This window comes from Mus caroli, unplaced genomic scaffold (genome assembly GCF_978045245.1).
Source record: "Mus caroli unplaced genomic scaffold, Mus_caroli_1 scaffold_20, whole genome shotgun sequence".
Taxonomy (NCBI): Eukaryota; Metazoa; Chordata; class Mammalia; order Rodentia; family Muridae; genus Mus; species Mus caroli.
This window is the reverse complement of record NW_028227275.1, coordinates 30,826,358-30,853,060: the sequence shown is the minus strand read 5'-3', so window position 1 is coordinate 30,853,060 and position 26,703 is coordinate 30,826,358. Positions and strand designations below refer to the sequence as shown.

The 26,703-nt window shown below is 43.5% G+C and overlaps 1 protein-coding gene across 1 annotated transcript in view; it reads right to left on the bottom strand.

Moving 5' to 3' along the window:
• Positions 1–26,703, bottom strand: part of Gldc (glycine decarboxylase) — an 83,002-nt gene that overhangs the window by 40,239 nt on the left and 16,060 nt on the right. Inside the window, exons 3-12 of the mRNA XM_021151450.3 lie at positions 24,889–25,024; positions 17,852–18,016; positions 13,033–13,110; positions 11,494–11,641; positions 10,998–11,194; positions 9,228–9,324; positions 4,417–4,522; positions 2,495–2,634; positions 1,897–1,977; positions 184–281 (exon numbers count right to left, since the gene is read on the bottom strand). Of these exons, the coding sequence (XP_021007109.1) occupies positions 184–281; positions 1,897–1,977; positions 2,495–2,634; positions 4,417–4,522; positions 9,228–9,324; positions 10,998–11,194; positions 11,494–11,641; positions 13,033–13,110; positions 17,852–18,016; positions 24,889–25,024 (1,246 nt within the window). The remainder of the gene's footprint in view (positions 1–183; positions 282–1,896; positions 1,978–2,494; positions 2,635–4,416; positions 4,523–9,227; positions 9,325–10,997; positions 11,195–11,493; positions 11,642–13,032; positions 13,111–17,851; positions 18,017–24,888; positions 25,025–26,703) is intronic.

The window sequence follows — 26,703 nt, the reverse complement described above, 5'->3', positions numbered from 1 at the left end:
AGACTAGGTATGCTTGGCTCCCATCAGGGATGGGGTCTTGATGGCATGACTCTATCAGTGAGCTCGCCTGAGTGGCAATAACCCAGGACCTATCATGGTCAGCATCAGAAACAGCATCCTCCCCAGGGTTCCCTGATCCACCACCAGAACACAAAATGCAGGATTTGCGGAAGCCACACAAACCTGTTAAACACCTGATGAGTGAGGAACGGGCTGGTTCTCTTGAATGAAGACCCTAGAATACCTCTCCTCTCCTCTCCCATGCCTTCAGCAACTAATTCCTGTAGAAAGAGAAAGAACACTGAGGCTGAAGGACAGGGATAAGGCTGGAAGCTTCCAGGCTACATTGCACAACACAATGGACATTCATGTAAAGGCCAAAGTTATTGAACAGTCCAGTGAAAACATATAGGGACGGATACTTAGAACCTATTAGTTAGCACATTTTTTGTTCTTTGTTGTTATCTGAGACAGAGCTAGATCAGTTGCCTGGCACAAAAAAAGGCCGGAATTCAAACCTAGCACACACCACCAAAAAGACAGCAACAAACAAACAACTGAGAGCTGTAAACTACAGGGTGTAGCTCACTAGTCAAGTCTTTACCTGGTGTGTGTGTGTGTTGTTCAATCACTAGCACAACAAAACAAATAAACAAAAATAAAAACATCTGTTCATCTGTGATATTATCAAGAGAGCCAAGAAGATGCTCCAATAATGGGAAAAATGTATGCAAATCATACGAATTTTATATCTAGAACAACTAATTTAATAATACATAGCCTGTTTCTCATCCCTCCCTATGTTAATAGCATGGTGTGCTGGTTTGCTTTGTGAACTTGACCCAAACTAAACCGGGAAGAGGGAATCTCAACTTAAGAACTTCCTCCGTTGAACTGGTCTGTGGACAAGTCTGTGGGGCACTTTCTTGGTTGAGGATGGATGGAGGAGGATGGGGTGTGTTGCTGCTACCCTGGGCAAGTGGGCCTGGGCTATGTGCGAAAGCAAGACGATAGGCAGTGTCTGTCCTTGGTCTACACCTGAGTTCCTGCCCAGCCTTCCCTCAAGGAGGTACTGTGACTTTCCCCGCTGAGCCATCTTGCCAGCCCCAGTAAAAGCTTTCTTTCACTGACTTTCGGTAAACAAATATTCAATGAAGTAATGTCTACGCACCAAGCAGTGCAGAGTGCTCTGTTTGGACCCTGCATGGATCTAGGGAGCCACTGACATCTCTTCCATCCTATTATGGGATGGTAACCCTGCGCTGTTATGGAAGCCACTCAGTTACACAGAATTCTTCAGTCTCTCTCTCTCTCTCTCTCTCTCTCTCTCTCTCTCTCTCTCTCTCTCTCTCTCCCTGGCCTTCCCCTGTTCTCATACCATCCTGGATCTGACCCAAGCCCTGGTAAGAAGCTGAGCCATTCTGCTCACAGATTCCTCACAGACCACGCTGGCATTATTGTCTGGTTCCTCACTGGACTGTATACTTAGTAGAGGCAGGACTCATGCCCAATTTGCCACCCTAACCTCAGGGCATACCATATCTGACACATACTACACCATTGAGAATTACTTTATTATTATTATTATTTAATTACTCATTAAATGAATGAGTGTCATAGCTTTCCCAGAATTGACAGAAACCGAGATGCAATGTCACAAATCTTTGTATTAAAGTCAGGGTGCAGCTCCGCTAATATCCCCTTAGCCTGGATGCTCTGGCCTGGGTAGGGTCTGTTAACAGTGACTTTTAGTTATCAGCAGTCACAGGGATAAGGGACAGACAGGCAGTGACAAAATTTGAGCAGCAGGATGGCCATTGCCCCACTTGAGAGCAGAGCCGTTCTCGACACCACAGCTAATAATCACTATGAAGATAACAACATGTCATCACTTACCGCAGATGACTCACAGCCGAAGATCCACAGTAAATCATCCAGATCTTTCTCAGTGACTGTTTCATCCAAAGAAATGCCAAGCTACAAAAACAAAAACCAAATGGAAGTCGTCAGCTCCAAACTCCAGACCCCAGAGGAAAACTGTCCAAGATACCAAATGGGAGAAGGTTCTGATCAAACACCTCAGCCACTCTAGAGCACCAGGGAACCCTCCGGGGCCAAGCTGATCTTCAAGGGAAAGGAACTGGACCAGTCTCAGACTTGACAAGCTTTGAATTTGGAAAGCCAACTGTAGACACTTAATAGTCCAGTGACTTCAGGCTGCTCCCACAGTCAATAAATAAATGTGGTTAGCTTCTTCATCCCCAAAACTCTCTTTGTTATCTGACTTAGATAGACCCTTAGACAGTCCCACATACAAAAACAATCTCTCAAGAGCTGAGGACAATCTGCTTCTATGAAAAGATCACAGTAGAACAAGCTAGACATTCAATGTTTACAAACAATAGACTCTAAATCACCAATGTTTGTTAAACAAAATGGAAGGCTTTTCATGAGAGACACAAAGAACTGGTCTAATACTAAGTGTCTGACTCACTGTGCCGTCATCGAAGAGTCGAAAGTTGATTTGCCTCTGAGCTGCTCTGCTCAACACCTCCTTCACTGAGCAGCCACACTGAACCTTCAAAGTGTCAAAGAACAGGTCATGCTGGAGTTGGTGTCCTGCTCGCTTGAGACCTAGGCAAGACCGGCAACATGATCATCTCAGACAGAGCTCTGCACAATAGCCACTAGCATCACAGACAGCAAGAGGTGACCACTGCATGTTGTCTACTAGCCAACAATGAATATCATGCTATAGAAAGATCATGAAATACATACCAAACAATGGAGGAAAAATCACCAGAAGACTAACCAGAAATCAATACTACCTGTGTTTTGATGTACATATTAGAAATGGGTGTAATCTTATTGTATGTGTATGTATGTGCATGTGTGCATGAGTCTCCGTGTGTCTGTATCTGTGTGTCTATCTCTCTGTGTGTGTCTCTTTGTGTTTGCATGTGTGTGTGTGTCTGTATGGTTATACTTTTTTAAAAAGAACATTATGCCTAGAACCCTATAAATTAGGAGAATGAGACAGGAGAATTATACCAAATTTCACATAGGTCTGGAATTCATCACAAACACCTTTTTAAAAAAATCTAACTCTTTCTATGTAGCCTTGGTTATCCTGAGGCTCACGATGTAGACCTGGCTAGCCTCAACTTATCTTAACTATGATTACAGAGATGAGCCAATATACAAGGTCTCATCTTTGCTTGTCTATAAATCAATACCCATATAATTATTTTCAATAACAGAATAGATACAACATAATGTAATTATGTTCTTAATATAATATAATTATGTGTTGTTGAATATTTAATCTGCTATTATTGGAAATAGTCCAAGGCTGGACTATTTATTGTAAATGAGGCTTCAATGGACAACCCTTTCACATTTATCAGGTTACTTCCTTTGGATATATGCCTAACAGTAGTGGAGCTAGATAAATTGCAGGCACAAGTAAGTTGGTTTTTGTTGTTGTAGCAGGTAAAAGTTGTTAGTCAACTGCCCTTCTCCGTATGTATGATACATATGCATGTGAAGGTCAGACATCAACACAGAGTATCTTATTCAATCCCTTTTATATTTATTTGTTTGTTTATTGACACAGGGTCAGACCAAATCCGGAGCACACCAACTCAGCTAGACTAGCCGGATAACCACCGCCCGGCTGATATTGCCATTTCTTAATCCTCACCAAAGAGGAAGGCCAAGGGCCGAGAGCCTAACTCAGTGGTAGATACGCAGAGGGCTCTGGGCTTCAGTCCCAAAAACCACACAAAAATTAAAAATTAAAAATAATAAAAGAGTGTGTGTGTTGGTACATGAGTATAATCTCAGCAATTGGCAAGCAAGGGCAGGGGATCAGGAGTTTACAGTTAGTTATCTTAAGCCACACAGTAAGTTTGAGGCTACCTTTGTCTAGTACACAGCAAAACAATTCAAATAGTTTCTGACTTAATAATGAGGGTGAGATTGTATGGGTCCACTAGTCATTTGTATGCTTATTTACTTCTAAATTGTAGAATGACTTTTGATCATTTTCTTATAAAAATGTTCATCCTCCATTTGGATTTGGGGTGAGAAAGATTAAGAACTTCATTTACCACAAATATCAACACTCACTGAGTGGGGTGACACATGACCTTAGTCCCAGTACTCAGGAGTATCTCTGTTGAGTTCAAAGCCTGTTTGTTTTACATGGTGAGTTGCAGGCCAGCCAGAGCTGCATAGTGAGACCCTGTCTTTAAAAAAAAAAAAAAGGAAAGGAAAAGAAATATCTAGCAGTCTGTCTGTCACGCTGTTATGGATACTGAAAATACTGTCCTCTTGCTTGACCATTAGTTCCAAGACTTCATGTCCTTAGACACATGTATCCATCTTGTTATGCTGGGAACATAACCCACTCACCTTCAGACAAAATCAAAGTAGCGTTATGAACCCTTTTAGCAATGTGCTTCAGCCCCTGGGATCCATGGTAAATGGCGAACATGGCAGCCATGTTGGCTAAAAGGGCCTGAAACAAGACAGAACATTTACAGAATCAGCCATGTGTTGGAAGGGACTAGGACTTAGAATGCCCAAGCTAAAGAAAAATGGGCCAAAATGATTTAATTTCCTGCGAGAACAATGCTTAATTAAGTCTCTCTACCAACCCTTATAAAGGGGTTGCACTGGTACAATGGGATCACGTTGTTTGTGAGGGAAAGCAGGCTTCTATCCGCACCAGCAAGCAATACCTACTGTTGGAAGACAGTAGAGCAATAAAGACCTCAATGGGGAAAAATGAGATCTGAGAATTTTTTACACAATTAAACATTTCTTCCAGAATCAAAACAGCAAGCCATGTTCAAACACTCACAAACTCAGAGATACAATGCTTCTGAGGCTAAAGCACAAGAAACCAAACTTCAGTAATTGACAGATCAGTGAGGCCTGTGAGATGGCTCAGTGGGTAAACTACTTACCTGTGTTCAGGTCTCCTGGAACCCACACAAAGCCAGAAACAGAAATGCAACATCTCACACCTGGGGTTGTGCCCTGACCTCCACACAAGCACCATGACATTTGTGTGCCCATACTCAGACAGATACACTTCAGCAGTGCTTCTCAACCTAGCACTGCGACCCTTTAATATAGCTCCTCATGTGGTGACCTTAGCCATAAAATTATCTCATTGGTAACTTCATATCTGTAATTTTGCTACTAGTGTGAACTGTGATATAAATATCTGATATGTAGGATATCTGATGTAACCCCCAAAGGGTCATGACCCACAGGTTAAGATCCAGTTCACTAAATAAATAAGTAATATTCAAGTATTCATTCACTTAATTCTACCTATGTGTGTGCCAGAGTGTGTCTATGTATGTGCACCACATAGGTGCAATCACCCATGGAGGCCGGAAAAGGAATCAGATCCCTTACATCTGAAATTGTAGAAGCCGTGAGCCATCACATAGATGCTAAGAACTGAACCCAGGTCCTCTGCAAGATCAAGAAGAGATCTTAACACAGAGTCATCTTCCCAGACCCTGTAATCTATTTATTTCTTTGTTTTGTTTGAGACAGGAAATTTCTGTGCAGACCAAGCTGCCCTCAAAGTCACAGAGATCTGCCAACCTCTGCCTCCTGAGTGCTGGAATTGAAGGCATATGCCACCACACCTGGCAGACTCTGCAATTTTTAACAACTAAATATATTTACATATATATACATGTGTGTATGTGTATTGGTCTATATATATTCATATTTATGTATTTGTGGGTGCAAAAGAGAGAGAGAGAGAGGAGGGAGGGAGGGAGGGAGGGAGAGGGGGAGGGAGAGGGAGGGAGGGACGGACGGAGGGAGGGAGGGAGAAAGAGGGAGAAAGAGAGAGAGAGAGAGAGAGAGAGAGAGAGAGAGAGAGAGAGAGAGAGCGCGAGCGCAGAAGTAGGATGACAACTCTTAGGAGCCAGTTGCAGAGACCTCTACCTACTGAACCATATCGTTTGTGCTACTTCTAGCTGTTCTCGGGCTGACCTTGAATTCAAATCCTCCTGCCTCAGTCTCCCTACTGCAGAGATTTCAGGCATGTACCTCCACACCTGCCTTTCAGGGAGATTTTTAAACATTTCTTTTCCATTTCCTTTTTTAAAAGCTTTGAGTATACACACACATTCTGATCAGACCGAATACTCATTGCTCTAGATCCAATCCTCTGGCCTCTGACTTTGTCTATTCTTTGCCTACATCAGCAGATCCCTTTGGGAGGATGAATGATTCTTTTACAGGGATTGATAAGACTATCAGAAAACACAAATACTTATATTACAATTCCTAACAGTAGCAAAATTGCAGTTATGAAGTAGGAATGAGAATAACTTTATGGTTGGGGGTGGCCACAACATGAGGAACTGTATTAAAGGGTCACAGTTTTGGGAAGGCTGAGAACCACTGGCCTAGTCTTCTACATCTTGTATAGCACTTGTATCATTTTATATAATAATAAAATAAATCTTTATTATTTTTCTTTGGAGGAATTGGTCTTATTGTGCTGCCCAGGGTGGCTTTGAAATCATGATCCTCCTGTCTACCTCCCAGGTGCTAGAGGCTGGAAGGATGAGAAATTTAAGAGTATCCTTAATTATATAGTGGCTTTGAGGGACCCCTGGGATACAACGAGGCCCTGTTTCAAATAGAAGAGGGGGCGCACAAAACATGGTGATAATTTTGATATCAGTTAGGCCACTAGTTCTTAGAAAGATTTTGAAACATAATCCATTAACAGACTTTCATAAATTAAAAGAAAGAAGTAGCCATGCTCCATCAATGATGCAAATCTAAGAAGTTAATGGTGGACCACACGCAGGACCAAAACCAAAAAAACACCCAACAACAATAGCTGGCAGAAGCAGCAGCAGATGATACCCAAAGACAGCGCAGAGGTCAGAGCCCAGGAAAAGTCAGCCACATCTGGGCAGAAAGGGCAACTGCGTGCTTTGCCAAGACAAAGGCACTGGAGGACTATGGGCCACGGACTACTTACAGAACACGTTAAGAAAAATGAATAAAGAACTAGACAATTTACAAAAAGAAAAGATTAGAAAAAAAATTCAGGGAAGACAGAGAGAGTGCCATCACCCCCAGGGCAAACATGATTTTCTTTCAGGTTTTTCTATAAACACCATTTTCATAACTTCTGTAAAATATGCAGAAAAACTATGAAATGAGCCATACATAAGCTGGAGTAAATGAAGAAGCAGCAGCCACATAACTGGTCACTGTACACAGACCAGGTGCATTTGGAAAATGATTTTCAAACACTGAAGCAACAGGACCAGCAAAGACAGCTCACCACTGGCCTGATGACCTGAGTTTTATCTCTAGATTCTTCAGTGGAAGGAAAGAACTGATTCATGCAAGCTGTCCTCTGACCTCCACACGTGTGTCATGACACACATGCACCTATATTCACACACATATGCTCATATACATACCTATATTAAAAAACAAACAGAATAGGTGCTAGAGAGATGGCTCAGTAGTCAAGAGCACTGGCTACTCTTCCAGAGAATCAGAGCCCCCCCACCCCCCGCCGCTGCCTCCTGAGTGCTGGGAAAAAGGTGTGCACCACCACGCCTGGTTTTGCCTACTTTTGATGGATTGCTTTCGAGTGCACTATTCATGCCGGGCCTTGGATAAGTGTCTAGAACCCAACTCAAATCCTGAAGCCACTCCAGGAGTTCAGGAGCCCAAGAACTGCTACCTTTATTTCGTCAATTTCAGAAACACTTTTCATGACTCCCCCCAAAATGTTTCATGACTACCAGAAGGTGCCAGTCTGGAACTTCCCCTCTAGCTGGTCACCTCTGTCCTCCTGACCTACTTCTTGGAGATCTTCCACTGTAGCTCCAAGAAATGGTGCCACGCTTCCTTGGATGGCCCATGGCTAAGAATTTGAGAGACCCTGAGGACCATACTTTACAATAAACACAGTCAAAGCATGTGGAAATGAAAGAGCATCTCGCCAGGCGTGGTGGTGCACGCCTTTAATCCCAGCACTTGGGAGGCAGAGGCAGGCGGATTTCTGAGTTCGAGGCCAGCCTGGTCTACAAAGTGAGTGCCAGGACAGCCAGGGCTACACAGAGAAACCCTGTCTCGAAAAACCAAAAAAAAAAAAAAAAAAAAAAAAAAAAAAAAAAGAGCATCTCTTCATCCTGTCCCTGAACTTAAGTAGTTCAAAATGTCAAAGGTGTGATTTTAGGGAAACACCAATAATGTATTTTCTTTTCTTTTTTTCTTTCTTTTTTTTTTTTTTTTTTTTGGTTTTTCGAGATAGGGTTTCTCTGTATAGCCCTGGCTGTCCTGGAACTCACTTTGTAGCCCAGACTGGCCTCAAACTCAGAAATCTGCCTGCCTCTGAGTGCTGGGATTGAAGGCGTGTGCCACCACACTCGGCTTCTCAAATATTTTCTCTTTAAGATTTTTTTTTTATTGTTATTCATAAGTACACTGTAGCTGTCTTCAGACGCACCAGAAGAGGTTGTCAGATTTCATTATGGGTGGTTGTAAGCCACCATGTGGTTGCTGAGATTTGAACTCAGGACCTTCGGAAGAGCAGTCAGTGCTCTTACCCGCTGAGACATCTCACCAGCCCAATAATGTATTTTCTTAAGATCTATTTTTACTTATGTGTAGGTGTATTGGTATATGTGTGTGTGTCTGTATGAATATACGCCACATTCTATGTGAATACACTCGACATGTGTTCAGGTATACTCAGGGGCCAGAAGAGGGCTTCGGATCCACTGCAGCTACAGCACAGGCAGCTGTGAGTCTCCCAACTTGGGTTCTGGGAACCCGACTTGGATTCTCTGGAGAAGCAGCAAGCACTCTTAACTATTGAGCTATCTCTCTGGACCCAATGTTGTACTTCTTATTGTTTTGTTACTAATGCCAAAATGAATGCCTAGGCAACAGTGACATAGATTTCTTTGTCACTGCAAGGTGATACAAGACCACGTGATATAGAAACAGTGAGAGGCAAGACCATGTGACATAAAAACACAGTGAGATGCAAAACCATGTGACATAGAAACAAACCAACCCAGGCTTCTCTGTCAGCAAGATCCTTCCATCTCTAGTGTACATGCTCGCCAGTAGGTGGCGACTGAATGAGCAAGTGAGAGAGCGAGTGAGCTCCTCACAGCATTCAGCAAGAGGTTGGACAGGATACTTACCTGAGCCGTGCAGATGTTGCTGGTGGCTTTGTCTCTCCGGATGTGTTGTTCTCTGGTCTGAAGAGCGAGGCGATACACTTCCTTCCCTGTGGCATCCCTGGATCAAGACAACACATCGAGTCAGCACGGATGATCAAAGCACCAGGATTGCCTTAGAACAGAACTTCTCAACAAGGTTCTTGGACTGTGGGTCACAACCCCTTTACCCTTTGAGGTAAATAACCCTTTCACTGGGGTTGACTATCAGATATCCTGCATGTTTATGTTTATATTATGACTCAAAACGGTAGCAAAATTACAATTGTGAAGTAGCAACAAAAATAATTTTATGGTTGGGGGACGGTGACCACAGCATGAGAAACTGTATTAAAGGGTCCTCAGAAGTGTTAGAAAGGTGAAGAACCGCTACTGTAGATGGGCTTGCTTTCCCAGTGTGGGTGAATGCAGTAGATTTGTGTGGAAAATACTCATAAAAACTAACTTCCAAGTGACCCTCTTCTATTAGCACAGTAGGTTTTTAATTTGGACTTTGAGGCACTGAGACATATACAATAAAGCCTGGACTAGTGAAAGGAGATTTCCCAGGAATCACTCTTCCTCACAGGATGATGGGGATCAAGGATTCCATGTCACTCCATGGCTGATGGCCTGAGAAAATAGTGTTTCGCCACTGGAGGTTTGAAGAGACTGGGTAGAAACTGAAGGAATGCTAACAAGTCTCACTACTTACCCTGTAAAAACTTTCCCTCTTTAATGTATACATGGATACATATATAGATGTATAAACTGTATAAATACACACATATATACACACATATACATATATGTATGTATACATATATTTATCATAATCTGTATATATATCTACATAAACTGTATGTATATATTTATCATAGACCCCAAAACTATATATACATATGTAGATATATTGATATACAAATTATATAGATATATACAGGCTATAATAAATATATATATACAGCATATATGTGTGTATATATATATATATATATATATATATATATATATATGTGTGTGTGTGTATATATATATATCCTGGAATTCCTCTAAATTCTTTACTTAAGAAGCACCAGTTACCTGGGCAGTGGTGGCACATGCCTTTAATCCCAGCATTTGAGAGGCAGAGGCAGGCAGATCTCTGAGTTTGAGGCCAGCCTGGTCTACAGAGTGAGTAGACAGGACAGACAGCCAGGGCTACACAGAGAAACCCTCGGAACCCTACTGGGTCACACTAAATCTTTGCTTTTAATGCAAAAGTGAGTTCTTCCTTCCATGATGTGATATTTAAAAAAGAAACTGCTTAGGCACAATGCACTTAAAATAGGCAGGTCTCTCCAGACATCTATTGCCTGTACATGACTCCACTAATACCTTCCAAAGGATACAAACACCTTTTCATGTTGTCTGAATAATGGCGCACAGTACATAACCCAGATGGATTCCCTCTTCTTAACTTGTTTTTCCATCTACTTGACATGGACCAATTAAATTTAGAGAGAGATCAGAGAACATGAACAGGGGAGGGGAGGGGCTCAGCTGAGCCCTTGTTGCTCCTCTGGAGGACCTGAAGCACCCACGCTGGGCAGCTCGGAACTGCCTGGAGCTCCAGCTTTGGGGGACCCAATGCCCTGTTCTGGTCTCCTTGGGTTTCTAGGCACATATGGCCGACACACATGCACATACACAAAATGAAGGAGAGAAAAGGAACAGGGAAGGTCGTGATGACAGTAATGGGGCGTGAAGCTTTACCTTGTCACCCCCACCATCCTTCCAGGCATCATCCTCACCAGGTTTTCTCTGACAGCAAAAAAGGCCGCATGCGGTCCCCCATAGCCCAGTGGCACTCCAAATCTCTGGGAGTTGCCCAGGGCAATGTCCACTCCAAACTCTCCAGGTGGCCTCAAAATACACAGAGCTAAAAGATCAGTAGCACAGCAGGTCAGGCTCTGGGGAGGAAATGGAGAAGAGGTCAAGGTTATCACCTTATCCTGACTGTGCAGGAGTTATCTCTACTACAAACAGGCTGGCTGGGAGGGGCAATGCTGGGAACTCCAATTGCTTGGGCATTCATATGGAAGAATATTTACCAGGGATCAGTGAGTGGCAGTAACAAAGAGGAAGGAGTAGGGGAAGAAGATGTCACCATTCCATGTGATAATTGTAAAGAGATTAAGACATACCAAAAGACAGTCAGATACGGGAACTGGGACACAGCGTCCTGAACCTCAGCAGGGGGCTTACCTACCCCAGTCTGATGGGCTCTGTCTACAAGTTCCGTGAAGTCCTCCACCTTCCCCTCAGTGTCTGGGTACTGGAACAGCACCCCACAGACGTCTTTGCCGCTGAAATCCATTTCGTGGGGTAACTTCAGCTCGACAAGCACACCCCTATATCTGAAATTACAAGGGAAAATTGGTCCTCTTTATTATGGTGTTTGAGTGCATGCATGCCCCTGTGTGTGTGTGTACATGTGTGTGTGTGTGTGTGTGTGTGCGCGTGCGTGCGCGCGTGACATACTCATTAGTGCAGACACTCATGTGCCATGGTACATGTGTAGGGGTTAGAGGATAACTTAGAGGACAGTGTTAGAGAACAGTGAGGACTCTCTTTTCATCGTGGCTTGTGGTGATACAACTCATGTTGTCAGGCTGCTGACCCATCCCTTAAGCCATCATGCGTGGCCCAGAAAATGCAATCAGCAGCAGCTTGTCTGCAAGGAGACTGTATTCATTTTCTGTTCTTTCCCTAGGTGTGCTTCTGGCCTCACTCCCAGCCACACCTCACCTCATACCTGGCTCATTAAGGTTTAACAGTGCTCCAGGCCAACTCACATGCATGCTTCACTCTTCAGTCTCTTTCTTCTGTCCTTCCCACTCCCCTCTCCCCAACTCTCTGTGAGAACCTACTCCTGGCAGGAGCATCACCTCCTAGAGCTAAAAATCCAGCCCTTACAACAGAGCCATCTCCGGGACACCCCGGCTCAGCTTAAGGTAAATGAAACATGTCCAGATGGCAACAAGGACTTCCTTAGATTCTTAAAACCCTCTAACTACAACTCCAATCCCTTCAGACGGACAGTGTGGAGCAGAAGAATGCCCCACATTGCCAAAGCAGAAAGCGGATGCAGTAATGGCTGGGCCGGGGATGTTTCAGTTGCTTACAGGACTAAGCGATGCAAAGGCACATAGGACTAATCAAAGTGGTCCTTAGGTGTGGTGTGGTTTCCTTAGCAACTGCATCTGCATGAAGCACACCGGAAACCATGGCCATGGCAGGCATGTTTGAGTGAGCTCTGCTTTCCCAACTTTCCAAAACGTTGTTGCAGTTACTTTATTTCATCTTTTGTTGGCCCTCTGACCCTTTTCCATTTTTTTTCTCGGTACTAGGGATTGAAACCAGGGCCTCAGCCGAGGCTAGCTAGTGTCCTACTGCTGAGCTATAGCCCTAATTTCTACTTTGGGACCATGTGGCTCATCTGGCCACAGACTTGAAATCCTCCTGCCTCAAGCTGATTTTAGTATTTTAAATTTTACCACGAGATGACAGAACAGCATGGGGACTTACGGTATCACAAAGGCAAATGAACTCAGCATGTGTTTGCCCCTCAGGACTGAGGAGGGACTTGGCAGAAGCATCCATGGGAGAACGTTAGCTGGGGGAAGCAAACTCACCAAATTCAGTATAAAGCAGGCTCACTTCCAATCAGACTGGAAGTGGGAAAGAGAGACAAGATAGAGATGATATGATATTACCCTTGGCTCAAAACACAATTTAAATCAATTACTTGGCTCGAGTCTGGACAACAGCTATCGTCTGTGGGTGACAACGAGGATCAACGAAAAATTTCTTCCTCTTGTTGTGTCTGTTGAAAAGAAAAAGCACATTTAAACTTGAAGAGTTTTTTTTTTTTTTTCCTTCTCGGGTATTCTGGTTTGTCCTGCAACTCTATTGAACTTCTGATCCTCCTGCCTCCGCCTCCACAGTGCAGAATGCGAGCCTTTATGGTTAGTGTAGGTAGTGATGGGGATCAACCTGGTCAAGTTCTCTACCAACTGAGCCACTTCTCCAACACCAAAAGCAGGGAGGGAAGCGCTAAGCATACCCTAAAGAGAAATGAGCGATTGGTGACTCAGTTCCTGACGGCAATCCAGGGAAATTCAAGCCTGTTCCAACAAAGACAATGTAACAAAAACCAATTCAGTTTTGGGACATCTACGCTATGATTAAAAAGAAAAGGACAGATATTAGGTATAAAGGGAAATTGAAACCACTTCAAAAAAAAGTCTTGTAAAGTAATAAATCTATCTTGTTGTCACAGAGGTATTTTAGCTTAGAGTCTCAGGTGGGCAGAAACAAGACAGACCCTGCCTCAACGAATTGGAGAATGATGACTTCCAGAACTTCTAGCCTCTACATGGATATTATGGCATCCATGTGTGCGTACACACACACATACACACCACACACACACCACACACACCACACACATCACACACACACACACACACACACACACACACACACACATACACACCACACACACACACACACACATCACACACACCACACACATCACTCACACACACACACACACACACACACACACACACCACACACACATCACACACACCACACACACCACACACACACACACATCACACACACCACACACATCACTCACACACACACACACACACACACACACATGCTTGAACTCTAATCTACATGGAGACCTAAGGAGAAAGGAGGAAGGAAGCTTTTCCTGAGGGAGAGCAGCTCATCACCACAAGGCAGACCAAGGCCAACCCTGCAGGGCAGGTAGGAAACCCTTCGCCCAAACAATCAAATAAGCAAAGAAAAAACACCTCCACTTCTGTGAGTGTGAGGTGAAAGCTACACAGGGGCCAGGGGTGTGTCTTAGCTGGGAGAGTGCTTGCCTAGCATGTAACAGAGCCTCCATTTGGATCTCAGCACGATAAGTCTGTGACCTCAACACTTGGAATATATATATATATATATACATACACACACACACATACACATATATACATATATATATGTAAAATAAAGTATACTATATATGCATATAATATATACAAAGAATATCAGAAGCTCAGGGTAATCCTCAGCTATACATTGAATCCTAGCCATCCTGGATTGTGACAGCCTGCCTAAAATGATAAAAAGAAATTTTAAAATTTAGGAGGGAACAAAATTTACCAAAAAAAAAATCAATAAAAAGCTGAGAATAGTGACAGAGACCATACATAGATTGCCATCCTGTGTGCCATCTTCCATGAAGAACCTGAACTTACCCTCAGTGCTGTTAAGGAATCAGAAGGGCCCCGGGTGGGCTCCACCACCAGAACATTCGTACCTAGAGTGAACCTGTACCTGCCTGGACCCTACAGCACCATTATCTGTGGAAGCCAAGAATTAAACTCATCTGCCCACTCAGGACAGAGGCTCCAATTCTTAGGAAACATCACAAGTATGGGTGTATTTCCCAACCTAAATGTGAATTCTTCCTGGAAGAAGTGTTCCAATATTTTTCCAAAGCACAGGGTGGAGGAAGGGGGACTGTACCCGGTGACCCGGTAACTTATGGAAATGGATTATCAGGAAATAATTAGAATTCCTGAGGACGATTATCTTAGGGACATTTCTACTAACAGAAGATAGCGCATATAAACTAAATGTGCCTAGGCAGATGTGAGGTTAAATAACCACAGCCCTTCCATGCCACAGACAAAAGAAAAGTTCTCGTCTAGGGGCTGCAGAGATGGCTCAGTGATGAAGAGCACTTGCTGTTCTTCCAGAGGAACCAAGTTTAGTACTCAAAGCCATGTTGGGTGGGGATCTGACACTTTCTGACTTCCTTAGACACCTGTGCACATCACACACACACACACACACACACACACACACGCACACGCATAAAACAAAACAACAAAAACCCTATTCTAGAAAGCTAAGTAAAAATGAGGTGTTCAAATGAAATAGTTCATTGTTTTCAATAAGCATACTATTTGATATAAATTTGTTCTATTTTAAAATAAAAAAGGGCTGCTTTATTATTCAGTGAATGTATTGGTATAATAATGAATGTTTGTTTTCTGAAATTCCTAAATATAATAAATTTTTGTACAAGTATATAAGAAGTTTATGATTAATAGCATCCCCCATAAATAATAAAGCTATTTGTTTAAGACTTTAAATAATATTAAACACTGTAGAAGCTTGCAAAGTTAACAAATGTGGTTTCCGCTACAGAGTGGAAAAAGTGGGAAGGAGAGTCACAAGACAACAGCCTCTGACAACCACACTTGTTGAGTAAAACTGTTTGCATACAAATAAATAAAAACCCAAGATAAAAAAAGAAAAAAAAAAAAAGAATGAGGTGTTCAAAATATACTGTGAAATAGGAAGGAAAAGCAGGTGGAGAGGTGTGTGTCTGAAATGCCAGCACTAATAGGTAGGGACAGGAAGAGCTGAGGAAGTCCTCGAGATCTCATAAAAGGCAAGGCCTGAGAAAACAACTAAGTGTCATGGCCCTGGGATTATGTGCTGCACAAGAAGTTGGGAGTTGGGGGGAGTAGGGGGTGGGGGAAAGCAATGAAAACAAGGCAAACTCTAAACATAGAAAATTCTTCCTAAGGAGTCAGGCTGTGGTGTCCATTACAATGCCAGCTCCTCCCACACTCCACTCCTATACTCCAGGTACCAGGGGCAAGGCTATACCCATATGGAGCTCATTTCTCAGGTCCGGCCATGTGAAGGAAGGCGTTCAGTGAGATGCATGTAAAAGCTGTGGAGTGACATCTTCGTGAGGCCTTTAATTGTCTAGAAGCACCCCTGGGTCTCTGCCCTTCACTTCTTCCTGAGTGCAAATGTCCAGGCTAGAAGCCTAACAGTCATCTTCTGGCATAAGGATATAATGTAACCCTATAAAGGTGGCAGATAGAAAGGGACCCCTGTCCTTGATAGCATCTCAGGGCTGTCCAATAAGTCAACTGTGGACTTACGCAATTTTCGTTTTCTGTCAAACAATTAGAGGCCTGAAAATGATTGTAACATATATATGAACCCATGCACATACATTGTGTGTGTGTTTGTGTGTGTGTGTGTGTGTGTGTGTGTGAGAGAGAGAGAGAGAGAGAGAGAGAGAGAGAGAGAAAATCAGTAAGCTTACCCATGTGTACAGCAGGAAAGTGTCTAAGAGCACAGTTTTGTAGAGTTTTCCAACTCATGACTCATTTTTGTCAGATAACTTCCCATGAAAGCAGGTGTGCTGGCTAGTCTGACGTCACCTTGGCACACCAAGGAGGGCTCTCTGAAAGAAGGGAACTCAACTGAGATCTGGCTGGAGGTAAGCCTGTACGGCATTATTTAAATTAATGATTGATTTGGGACGGTCCAGCCCATTGTGCATGGTGCCATCCTAGGGCTGATGGTCCTAGGTTCTATAAGAAAGCAGGCTGAGCAAGCCATGGTTAGCAAGCCAGTCAACAGCACAGCACCCCTCCATAGCTTCTGCCTCAGCTCCTGCTTCCTGCTCTGTTTGAATTCCTGTCCTGACTTCCTTCAATGATGAACAGCAATATGGAACTATAAGCCAAATAAACTCTTTTCTCACCAACTTGGTTTTTGGTCATGGTGTTCTGTAGCAGCAGTAGAAACACTAACTAAGACAAAAGATGTATATCACATCCAAATCAAACATCTGCTGAGGATAGAGCATAAAGACATTTATTTTGAAACAACCCTTTGAACAAAAGCAAATTTACTGATTGATTGATTGGAATGCCTGGCCCATCTGATGAGGAAATTTGCATATGAATGAGATAGGTTTTATTTTTACTTAAAGAATTAAATCTTGGCTGAATGTTTGATTGGGGAAAATATAAAGCATCTTCAGATTTCTCAAATAGATGGCCACTTTGATTTTTGTGATTGCCAATACTAAGATATAAATATAATACAATATAATATAGTATATAATAAAAAATATAGTACAATATGGCAGAAAGACCCTATGTATCATAAACTGCCGCTTAATTAGACACGGTGGCTCATGCCCATAATCCTAACACTTGGGACTTAGAAGGTAGAGGTGGAGGGATCAGGAGTTTAAGGTCGCCCTCAACTATATAGTCAGCCTCTGGAGCATGAGAGCTGACCCAAACCAAGCCAAACCAAACCAAACCAAACCAAACCAAACCAAACCAAACCAAACCAAACCCCAGTCCTGTTATTCATAGCATGCGGTAATTTTGAACATGAACTGTTTCAGGCAGCATTTGTCGGTGTGTGTAACATGAAGAAGGCACATGAGATACAAAGTGGCATGTGTGTGAAAAGACCAAAGCTGTATTAATGCAGTCAGATCACACAGGGTCTGCCAAACACACCTGCGATTCATGAGTGTTCTATTGTAAATTAACTTTTGGTTGCTACACATTCAGAAAATCATCTTTACTGATGCCAATTTTCTTTTGGCAAACTCTACATGCAGCTCTAAAACCCCGCACGGGGTTTCCACCCACAGTTCTCAGGGGATGCCTGTCTTCCGGAGGGGCGGGCTCTCCCACAGAGCCTCTCACCTGTGGCACAGTTGCATCGCCTCTGCAGCCGCGGTCGCCTCATCCAGCAGGGAAGCGTTGGCCATGTCCAAGCCTGTGATGTCAGACACCATGGTCTGGTAGTTGAGCAAACTCTCCAGCCTCCCCTGGGACACCTCTGGCTGATACGGAGTGTACTGGGTGACCCTGAGAGGGAAACAGAAGAGTATGTCCAAACCTTGCCGGCAGCTCCTGACCAGAAAAGCTCGAGAAATCCCTTTGTTTTCAAATTCAATGCCCAAAGCTCTTGAGAATTATATAACACACTGGAAAGACTCTGAGATGACCAACTTGACTGGACTTAAACCTGCTTAGGCCATCAATGACATACATTTCTGAAGACCCAGTCAGAATGTGGACAGAGACTCACCCCGAGGAGGGCAGCACCATGCAACAGGTTAGAGGTCTACTGGATTGAAAAAGAAGGCGAGTTCCTGGCTGCCAGGACATGAACTCCTGTGTCCCCTCACCTTCTCTCCCAATGACATTGACATGGGGGGTGATCTGGGCAGGTGATAGCTCGGCAGGTGAAAGGGTTTGCCACTAAGCTAAGCAACCCGAGTTCAACCCCTGAGACCCAAATGATAGGCAAGAACTGCCTAAGCAGGTTGTCCTCTGACCTCTCTCTATGTGCACGCTGTGGAGGTCCTGGGAAGCACCCCAATACATACATACATGCATACACACATGCATACATACACACACACACACATACATACATACAAACAACCTTAGCCAAAATAAATCTTCTTTACCCCTTAGGTACTTAATTAAGCTGAGTATTTGGTCACAGGAATAAAAAGCCAGTCAATACATCATTTGCTTGTGTTTTTATGGGGAAGAACAGAATTGTCACGGAAAAAGATTATTCTTTGGGCACAACCAGAACTTTTTTTTCCTCTCTGCATTTCTTTCGTAGATTTACTTATTGCATTTTACATCAATGAATGTTCTGCCTGCTTGTGTACATGTGCATTATCTATGTATCTAGTGCCCATGGAGGTCAGAAGAGGAAATCAGATCTCTCGAAACTGAAGTTACTACAGAGCATTGTGAACCACCTTGTAGATGCTAGCAACCAAATCCAGGTCCTCTGCAAGAACAAGCGCTCCTAACTACTGAATTACTTTTTAAACACACAATCTTAGTATGTAGCTCGGGCTACCTGCCATTCACTCAGTAAACCAGGCTGGCCTTGAACTGGCTGTCTCTCAACCTCTATATTATTTGTTGTCACATTACTATTTTAATTGTCTTATTGTACACATGTATGAGCATCGTATGTGCATGTGTGTGTGTGGAAGGCAGAGGTTGATGCTGGGATCTTAATTGTTCTCCAGCGTACCTTTTTAAAAAATTATTGTTTCTCATAGGTATTGATGTATTGCCTACATGTATGTCAGTGTGACGGTATGGCATTTCCTGGGACTGATGTTACAGACTGCTATGTGGGTGCTGGGAAATGAACCTGAGTCCTCTGTAAGAGCAGCCACCTCTGCAGCCCACTCCAGCTTATCTTTTGAGACAGGAACTCTCACTAAAACCAAGACCACTAGGATCCGTGAGCTCCAGCAATCCACCTATCTCCCCTTCCTCAGCATGAGGACTGCAGACGAGTGCCACGGCTGTAGCTCTTGCATGGATGTTAGGGATCTGAACTCGGGTCCTCAGCACACACTTGACAGAGCTAATTCCCTGGGGCATCTGCACGTGTTCTATTATAAGCTAGTTCTTAAAATCCATGCCTGCCTGCCTGCTGCCATGCTCCCTGATATGAGGGTCACAGACTCACCTTCTGAAACTGTAAGCCTCCATCCAAATTAAGTCTTCTGTAAGCTGCCTTCTCTTGGTGTCTTATCACAGCAATAAAAAAATTAACTAAGACACCAAGCCAAAAGAATGATGTATTTATGGCTTTTATTTTTATACTCTCTCTCTCTCTCTCTCTATATATATATATATCACATGCAGACTTTGAAAGCACTGCTATGTTAAAAAGCTTTGTTTAAAATCTTTAAAGACCATCTCAGCTCTCAGTACTATGCCAGCACATTGAAATATTTTTCTCAATTATTTATTTTTTTACTGGTGTGACTGTGTGTTTGTGTACAGCAGAACACATTGTTCCTGCAGTTAATTCCCTGCATAGCCTAGATTATGGATTGTAAAGGACAAATTCTAAGGGACTGGTGAAGTGGAAGGAAGGACGCATGCAATACAATACACAGTGCAGGCAAGTGAATGGGAACGTGAGAGAAATGAGATCCTAGGGAACCACAGACAATGGGCAGTGGTGAACTCCAGTCAGACAAGCGCATCACACACAGCCTGCTGTTAGGAAGACAAGTGTGACACTGTTCCTGCCATATGCTCAGACGGACTGCACAACAGGACACTTGCACTATGTTCAGGGACATCATTTGGGATTTAGACCAGGAGACAGACACAATTTCTTTTCTTTCTGTTTGGTTCTTGTTTTCAGGAAGGGTCTCACTATACTCCTGGCTAGCCTAGAACTATCTATTGTGGACCAGGAGGGCTTCAAATGCAGAGATTAAATTCCCAGAGCTGAGATTAAAGGTGTTCCCCATCACACCCAGCTACACCCAGGAGAGATAGTTGTTATCTGGAGCAGATGTAAGGAGGGGTGGGGATACATTTTTCAAGATTAGCAGCAGGTCACAGGAGGCCTACACAAAGTGGAGCAATTTAAAAAAAAAAAACAGCCACCAAAGTGTTCATTTTCATTCAAAACCATGGGCACCCCTACCTAACTAGTTGTTGTTCTTGAACAACAGTGAGCAATAGTTGCTATTTCCATAGCAAATTCCAGGCCAGCTGGGGCTAAATAATGAGATGCTGTAAAAGATAGATATGGTGGCCCATGCTGTAATCAGAGCACTAGCGAGGCCGAGGCAGAAGGATTAAAAGTCGGAGGCTGCCTGGGACTAGACAGCAAGAATCCCATCTCAAAAATGAGGGAGGGGGCTGGTGAGATGGCTCAGTGGGTAAGAGCACCCGACTGCTCTTCCAAAGGTCCGGAGTTCAAATCCCAGCAACCACATGGTGGCTCACAACCATCCGTAACGAGATCTGACGCCCTCTTCTGGTGTGTCTGAAGACAGCTACAGTGTCCTTACATATAATAAATAAATGAATCTTTAAAAAAAAAAGAGGGAGGGAGGGAAAGAGAGAAGAAGGGAGGAGGGTGTGTGTGAGTGGGAGTTTGGGACTTAAAATCTAAAGGTAGCAGGACATGGTGCTCATACTCAATCTCTAGGGATACTCACAAATAGGGATGCTGTAACTCCGGATTCAGTGCATCCCACACCTCCAACTCACAGGGCTCTTCCGCATGGCTACATAATATACCCCCTATAGACACATAATTATAAATATAAGCTTGCTTTTATATCTTGGGGCAGAGGCAGGGATGCTGAAGTGGTGTTGTTCTAGTAGAGGATCCGCTTCTGGTTCCCAGCATGGGTATCAAGCAGCTCACAGCCACCTGTCATTGCCATTCCAGAGGACCTAATGCCCTTTGGTCTCTGTGCGGTACACAGGCATACACTAGTAACACATACATACACATGAAAACCTTAGAGCCTAAAATTTCACATTAATTTATAAAGAATAAGGAGGGGGAAAGACCAGGTAGGGTGGGGCGTATGTATTTAATCCCAGCTTTGGAGAAAAAGTTCAAAGTCACCCTCTGCTACATTTGAGGTTACCCTGGACGACTCAAGACTGTTTCACAAAAGTCTAAAGTGAAATCACACAAGTTAAATCCAAATAAGGACCACCAATTTTCCAATGGCCCCTGTACCTGCCCAGCCTTTCTCAGTTGCCTTTCTAATCTGACAATTCTTAAACGATGAAATTGCCAAGAGCCGGGCGTGGTGGCGCACCCCTTTAATCCCAGCACTTGGGAGGCAGAGGCAGGCGGACTTCTGAGTTCGAGGCCAGCCTGGTCTACAAAGTGAGTGCCAGGACAGCCAGGGCTATACAGAGAAACCCTGTCTCGAAAAACCAAAAAAAAAAAGGAAAAGAATTTGTGAAATATTTGAGGTACAAATGTGCATTTTTTGACCCCCCCCCCATTCTCTGATAAGGCTGGCAAGAGAGCTCACTGGGTAGAGGCAGTTGCCATCAAGCCCAAAGACCCAAGTTCGATCCCCAGAATCTACACGGGTGTCCTCTGAGCTCTGCATATGCACCACAGCACACTCATACCCATAAACACGTGTATACACAAGGAATACAACGAACAAAAGATCACTGCGGCTTCCTACTACCTATGAGAAAAAACATTAAATTTCCTGACCACAGTTGCTCAGTCTGAGTTGCGATGACCCTGTGACCTCAGCCAGTGGGGTCTTATTCCTGTCATTCGCCCCCTTCCAAGGTTGAGTTAATGTAACCACCACTGCTTTGAAAGTAACTTCTTTTATTTCAAGTTTTTAAAATAGTTTTTATTTCAGGTTTTTAAATTTTTTTCTTTTAAACCCTGGAGAAATATAACAGGCCCAAATGCTCTTCTTAGCAATGGCCTGTGAAAGGAAGTAAAGAACAACCCTATTTCTTGGTTAAAAACTGCTGCCTTGTCAGGCACGGTGGCGTTCATTTAATCCCAACACTCGGGAGACAGGGGTAGATGGATCAGCTTGGTCTACAAAGCAATTCCAGGCCAGCCAGGGAAATTATAGTGAGAGCCTATCTCCAAAGAAGAGTAAGGTGAAAAAAAAAGCTATCAAAGAGTGGCTGGAGAGACTGCTCAGCAGTTGAGAGCACCGCTGCTTTTCCAGAGGACCCGGGTTCAATTCCCCACATCCATCTGGTGGTCACAACCATCTGTAACTCCAGTTCCAGGGAGATTTTAAGTCCTTTCCTGGCTTCTCTGGGCACCAGACATGTATGTGGAGCAAAGAGGTACATACGGGCGGGCAAAGACCCATACACATACAATTAAAACATTTTTTTTAAAAACTATTTTTTAAAAGGTTTTCAAAGTTGCCATGAAAGGGCTGATGTCATACATACAGAAGTTTGCCTCAGTCGGGGAGGAAAGGTGTTTAAAACCATTTGTCCGAGACACTGCAGATGTTCCTCAGTGGTGTGAGCACATGAGTTCAGTATCAGGGAAAGATGTGTGATCCACGGGTGTGTCTTAATTGACATTAATTCTAATGCATTCTTTTTCTAGATGTCCTCTAACATGTATTTTAAAAGTATCCACATATCTGAAAAGGCTTATAGTTCTGCAGTGGGTTATGTGGTAATATAGTCAACACGACATTGGCGCTTAGTCTTAAATAACTACTTTCCTCTATTATTTGAGTTATGATTTTGTTTTAGAATCAGAGAAAAAGTAGGGGGCTTTCAGAAGGGATCATAAAACTTATAAAAAGCTCATTTTAATATCTTACTGCCAAGATTACAAACACCAGGAAGCCACAAGGCAAATGCCACAAGGCAAATGCCAGTGTTGACATTAGCTACTGACGTTCTCAGCAATGGATGCTTTGGGACAGTGGACCCCATGAGACAAGTTCTTGATCCAGTGCACAGCTTCTTTTAGAAGCCCAAATGTTTGTATTCTTTCGAGTCTATGTGACCCATTTATTTTCACCTCACGTCACCGGAATTTGTTGGCTCCATCGCTATGGAAACCATTCAGAAGTATAATGTGAAGTGTACCACCCACGTGTTCACAGCCCTCCCTATCAGCATGAGCTGGATGCAGTATCGCTCTGGGGTTCAGACCAGCTTTTGGATAATAATGCAAAGCAACAATATTTAAAATGCACCCAAAGCCAGAGGCTGAAAAACAAGAGTATTGTCTCCCTCTCAAAACACTGGCTGCCCCCAAATTAATTAGCATACTCGCTCACAGCCAGAGAGAAATATGGCAGACATCCTGTATGGTCACTAAGAGCAAAGGCCAGAGGCCAGAGCCCAGGCAGAGAAAGCTGTAGCCCAATTCAAGGGCATCAACAGGCTCTTTTAAAAAAAAAAAAAAGGTGGTGTGGGGATAAAGGCTATTTGCTTTTGAAATCAACCTTAGAGTTTACCATGCAAACTTTTACCAGAGCCACAGTGGAAAATAAACAAGCCCTCAGCTAATCAAACACATTGGCAAGCACATTCATCCACTGAAAAACTAAAACACTCTCTGTGTTGATGGGCCTGCTTTCCTGTTCTCTTATTTAAAGGAGCTAAAGTATATAGCTGTGAGAATCTCCACACGGGTAGAGAGCAGACATGGACGTGTCAACAGATCTGGTTCCTGTCAAGACCAGCAGGATGATCCTTCAGGGGGAAAATGGCTTGAGACAACCTGACAACCTGAGTTCCCCAGACCCCATGGCAGAAGAGAGTTGACTCCTGAAAGTTGTCCTCTAACACACATTAACCCCGCCCCCACGCTCCCCCACCCCCACCCCCGCCTCCAGGAGCAGGAAAGAATTGTCTGACACAAGGGGTGATGGGAACAAGAAGCTGGCCATGCAAAGCACAGGCCTGTCCACAACACACATGTTCCCATTCTCGGTAAAATGGCAGCACTAAAGCTGATGTTACAGTCTTCACTCTTCTGACCCCATGACTTCACTTCTATCAGCTTTGGACCAAGAAATGTGGGGCTAAGTGAGACATGAATACTGACACTTGTAAAACCCTGGCAACAGAAAAAAGTCTGAGATGCAATATCCACTAAGTTCGGACACAGCCTAAAATGCCCCAGGGTCTCACCAAAGAGGAGTGAAGCCTTGTCCAAAAACAGCATAGAGATTCAGGTTGATTCAGGAAGAGATGACCAGATCTGGACTTTATGCAAATGGAAGGGGAAAAAAATCTATTTCAACACCCTGGAAGAAATTTCCCAATCATAAGCCAGATGGATGGATTCCTGATCTGAAGTTTCGAGGGCAGCAGGGGGCAGGTGTCAGTGTGTAAGCCATGGGATACAGAGACCACAGATCTAGTATCCCTGTTCTCTAGCAAGGAGATAAATACATTACCATCCAGAATTCTCCAGTAAGTTCCGTAAAATGGTCTGGGGCACCGAGCAGTTGTAATAGCCCATGCCAATATACGACCTCCAGATCTGGTTCTTGCTTGCAATGGCATGCAGAGTCTCGAGGATTTCATTCTCACCTGATTGTGGGGGGGAAAAGAAACAGGTTACCAGAGAAAATGCTCCGGCAGGGAGCTCCGCTTATGGGCTAAGAGTGTTTGTATCCGGAGAACAAATATATGGAAAAATACCATCATCCATCCAACCATGACTAAATAACACTGCATATGAAAACCTGGTAGAAGGGCCCGCAGACTCCTCAGTATTAGTCCCTCATCGTTTTCCCATCTGGGTAGTGTGTGCACATTCATGTGTGCACATACCTATGGAGGCGCACAGAAGCCAGCGACTGACACTTTCCCTGATCACACTCCAGCTTCCTTTTGAGAAAGGGGTCTCTTACTGAACCCAGAGCTCATTGATAGCTAGGCTTCCTGGGCAGAAAGCCCCAGGGTTCTACATGTCTCAACCTCTGGGGCATGCTCGGTCATGCTTAGCTTTTATGTAGGTGCTAGGGGATCAAACACAGGTCCGCATGCTTCTGTTACAAGTACTTTACACACGGACCCATTCCCAGATGCTCAGGACTCTTCGCTCTTCTTCATTCTCTCTTCCCTTTCCCCCCTTACTCCCTCCTCCACTCAGTTCTCTGACTCCCTGAGACAACATCTCACTCTGTAACCTCCACTGGCTTGGAACTCAGTATATAGACCATCCACCTACCTCCCTAGTGCTGGGATTAAAGGTATACACCATCGCGCTCAGCCTCTTGTTTCAATCAACTCTTTAGCAGTCACCTAATTCTATGTTTTTCTGTATCTTTTAAATTTATGTTTTATTTCCTCTAAATAAAGTATTTTCTCACAGTAGTATTATGGTCTTTTATAAATTTATTTGTGTGTGTGTGTGTGTGTGTGTGTGTGTGTGTGTGTGTAAAGGTATGCTTTATACACAAAAGTCAGAAGTAGCTCTTTGACACTGGAGCTGCAGGCAGTTGTGAGCTGCCCTGTTGTGGGTGCTAGGAAGGAAACTTTAGGTCCTCTGCAAGAGCAGTAAATGGGGCTGGAGAAATGGCTCAGTGGTTAAGAGCACTGACTGCTCTTCCAGAGGTCCTAAGTTCAATTCCCAGCAACCACATGGTAGCTCACAACCATCTGAAATGGGACCTCATGCCTTGTTCTGGTGTGTCTGAAGATAGTGTACTCACATACACTAACTAACTAACTAACTAACTAACTAACTAAATAAATAAATAAATAAATAAATAAAGGTGGTAAGTGCTCCTAAGTACTGGGTCACTCCTCTTGTTCCTTCTTTCAGTTGTCTTTTCAATCTCTAGAGACAGACAGGTAAAGCCTTATATAATACATAGCTTAAATTTTGTTTATAATTTTTCTACTGAACTGGTTATTTTCCTTGTCATCTGAAGAGCTATTAAAAAACAAAACAAAAAGCCCTAGTATCCAACAACATCAAGTAACAATTCTAATAAAAAGACTCACATGAGCTCTCGACTAGTGTTCCCATAAAGGGACCTAGTTAGGAAGGAATTAGGAAATTCTTGAATGCAGGCAATCCAATCACCTCCCAAATCATCTTAGGAACAAGTCATTCAAAAGCCCAGCAGGAGGGGAGATTAATTAGCAGTGCCTGGCAGGCCAGCCAAGCTTCAATTAAGATCCTGTGCAAGATGGACAGGTCCCTGCTCCACATTGCGCCATCTGGACAAAGGTCCAGCTCTCAAATGAGAACAGTCTGA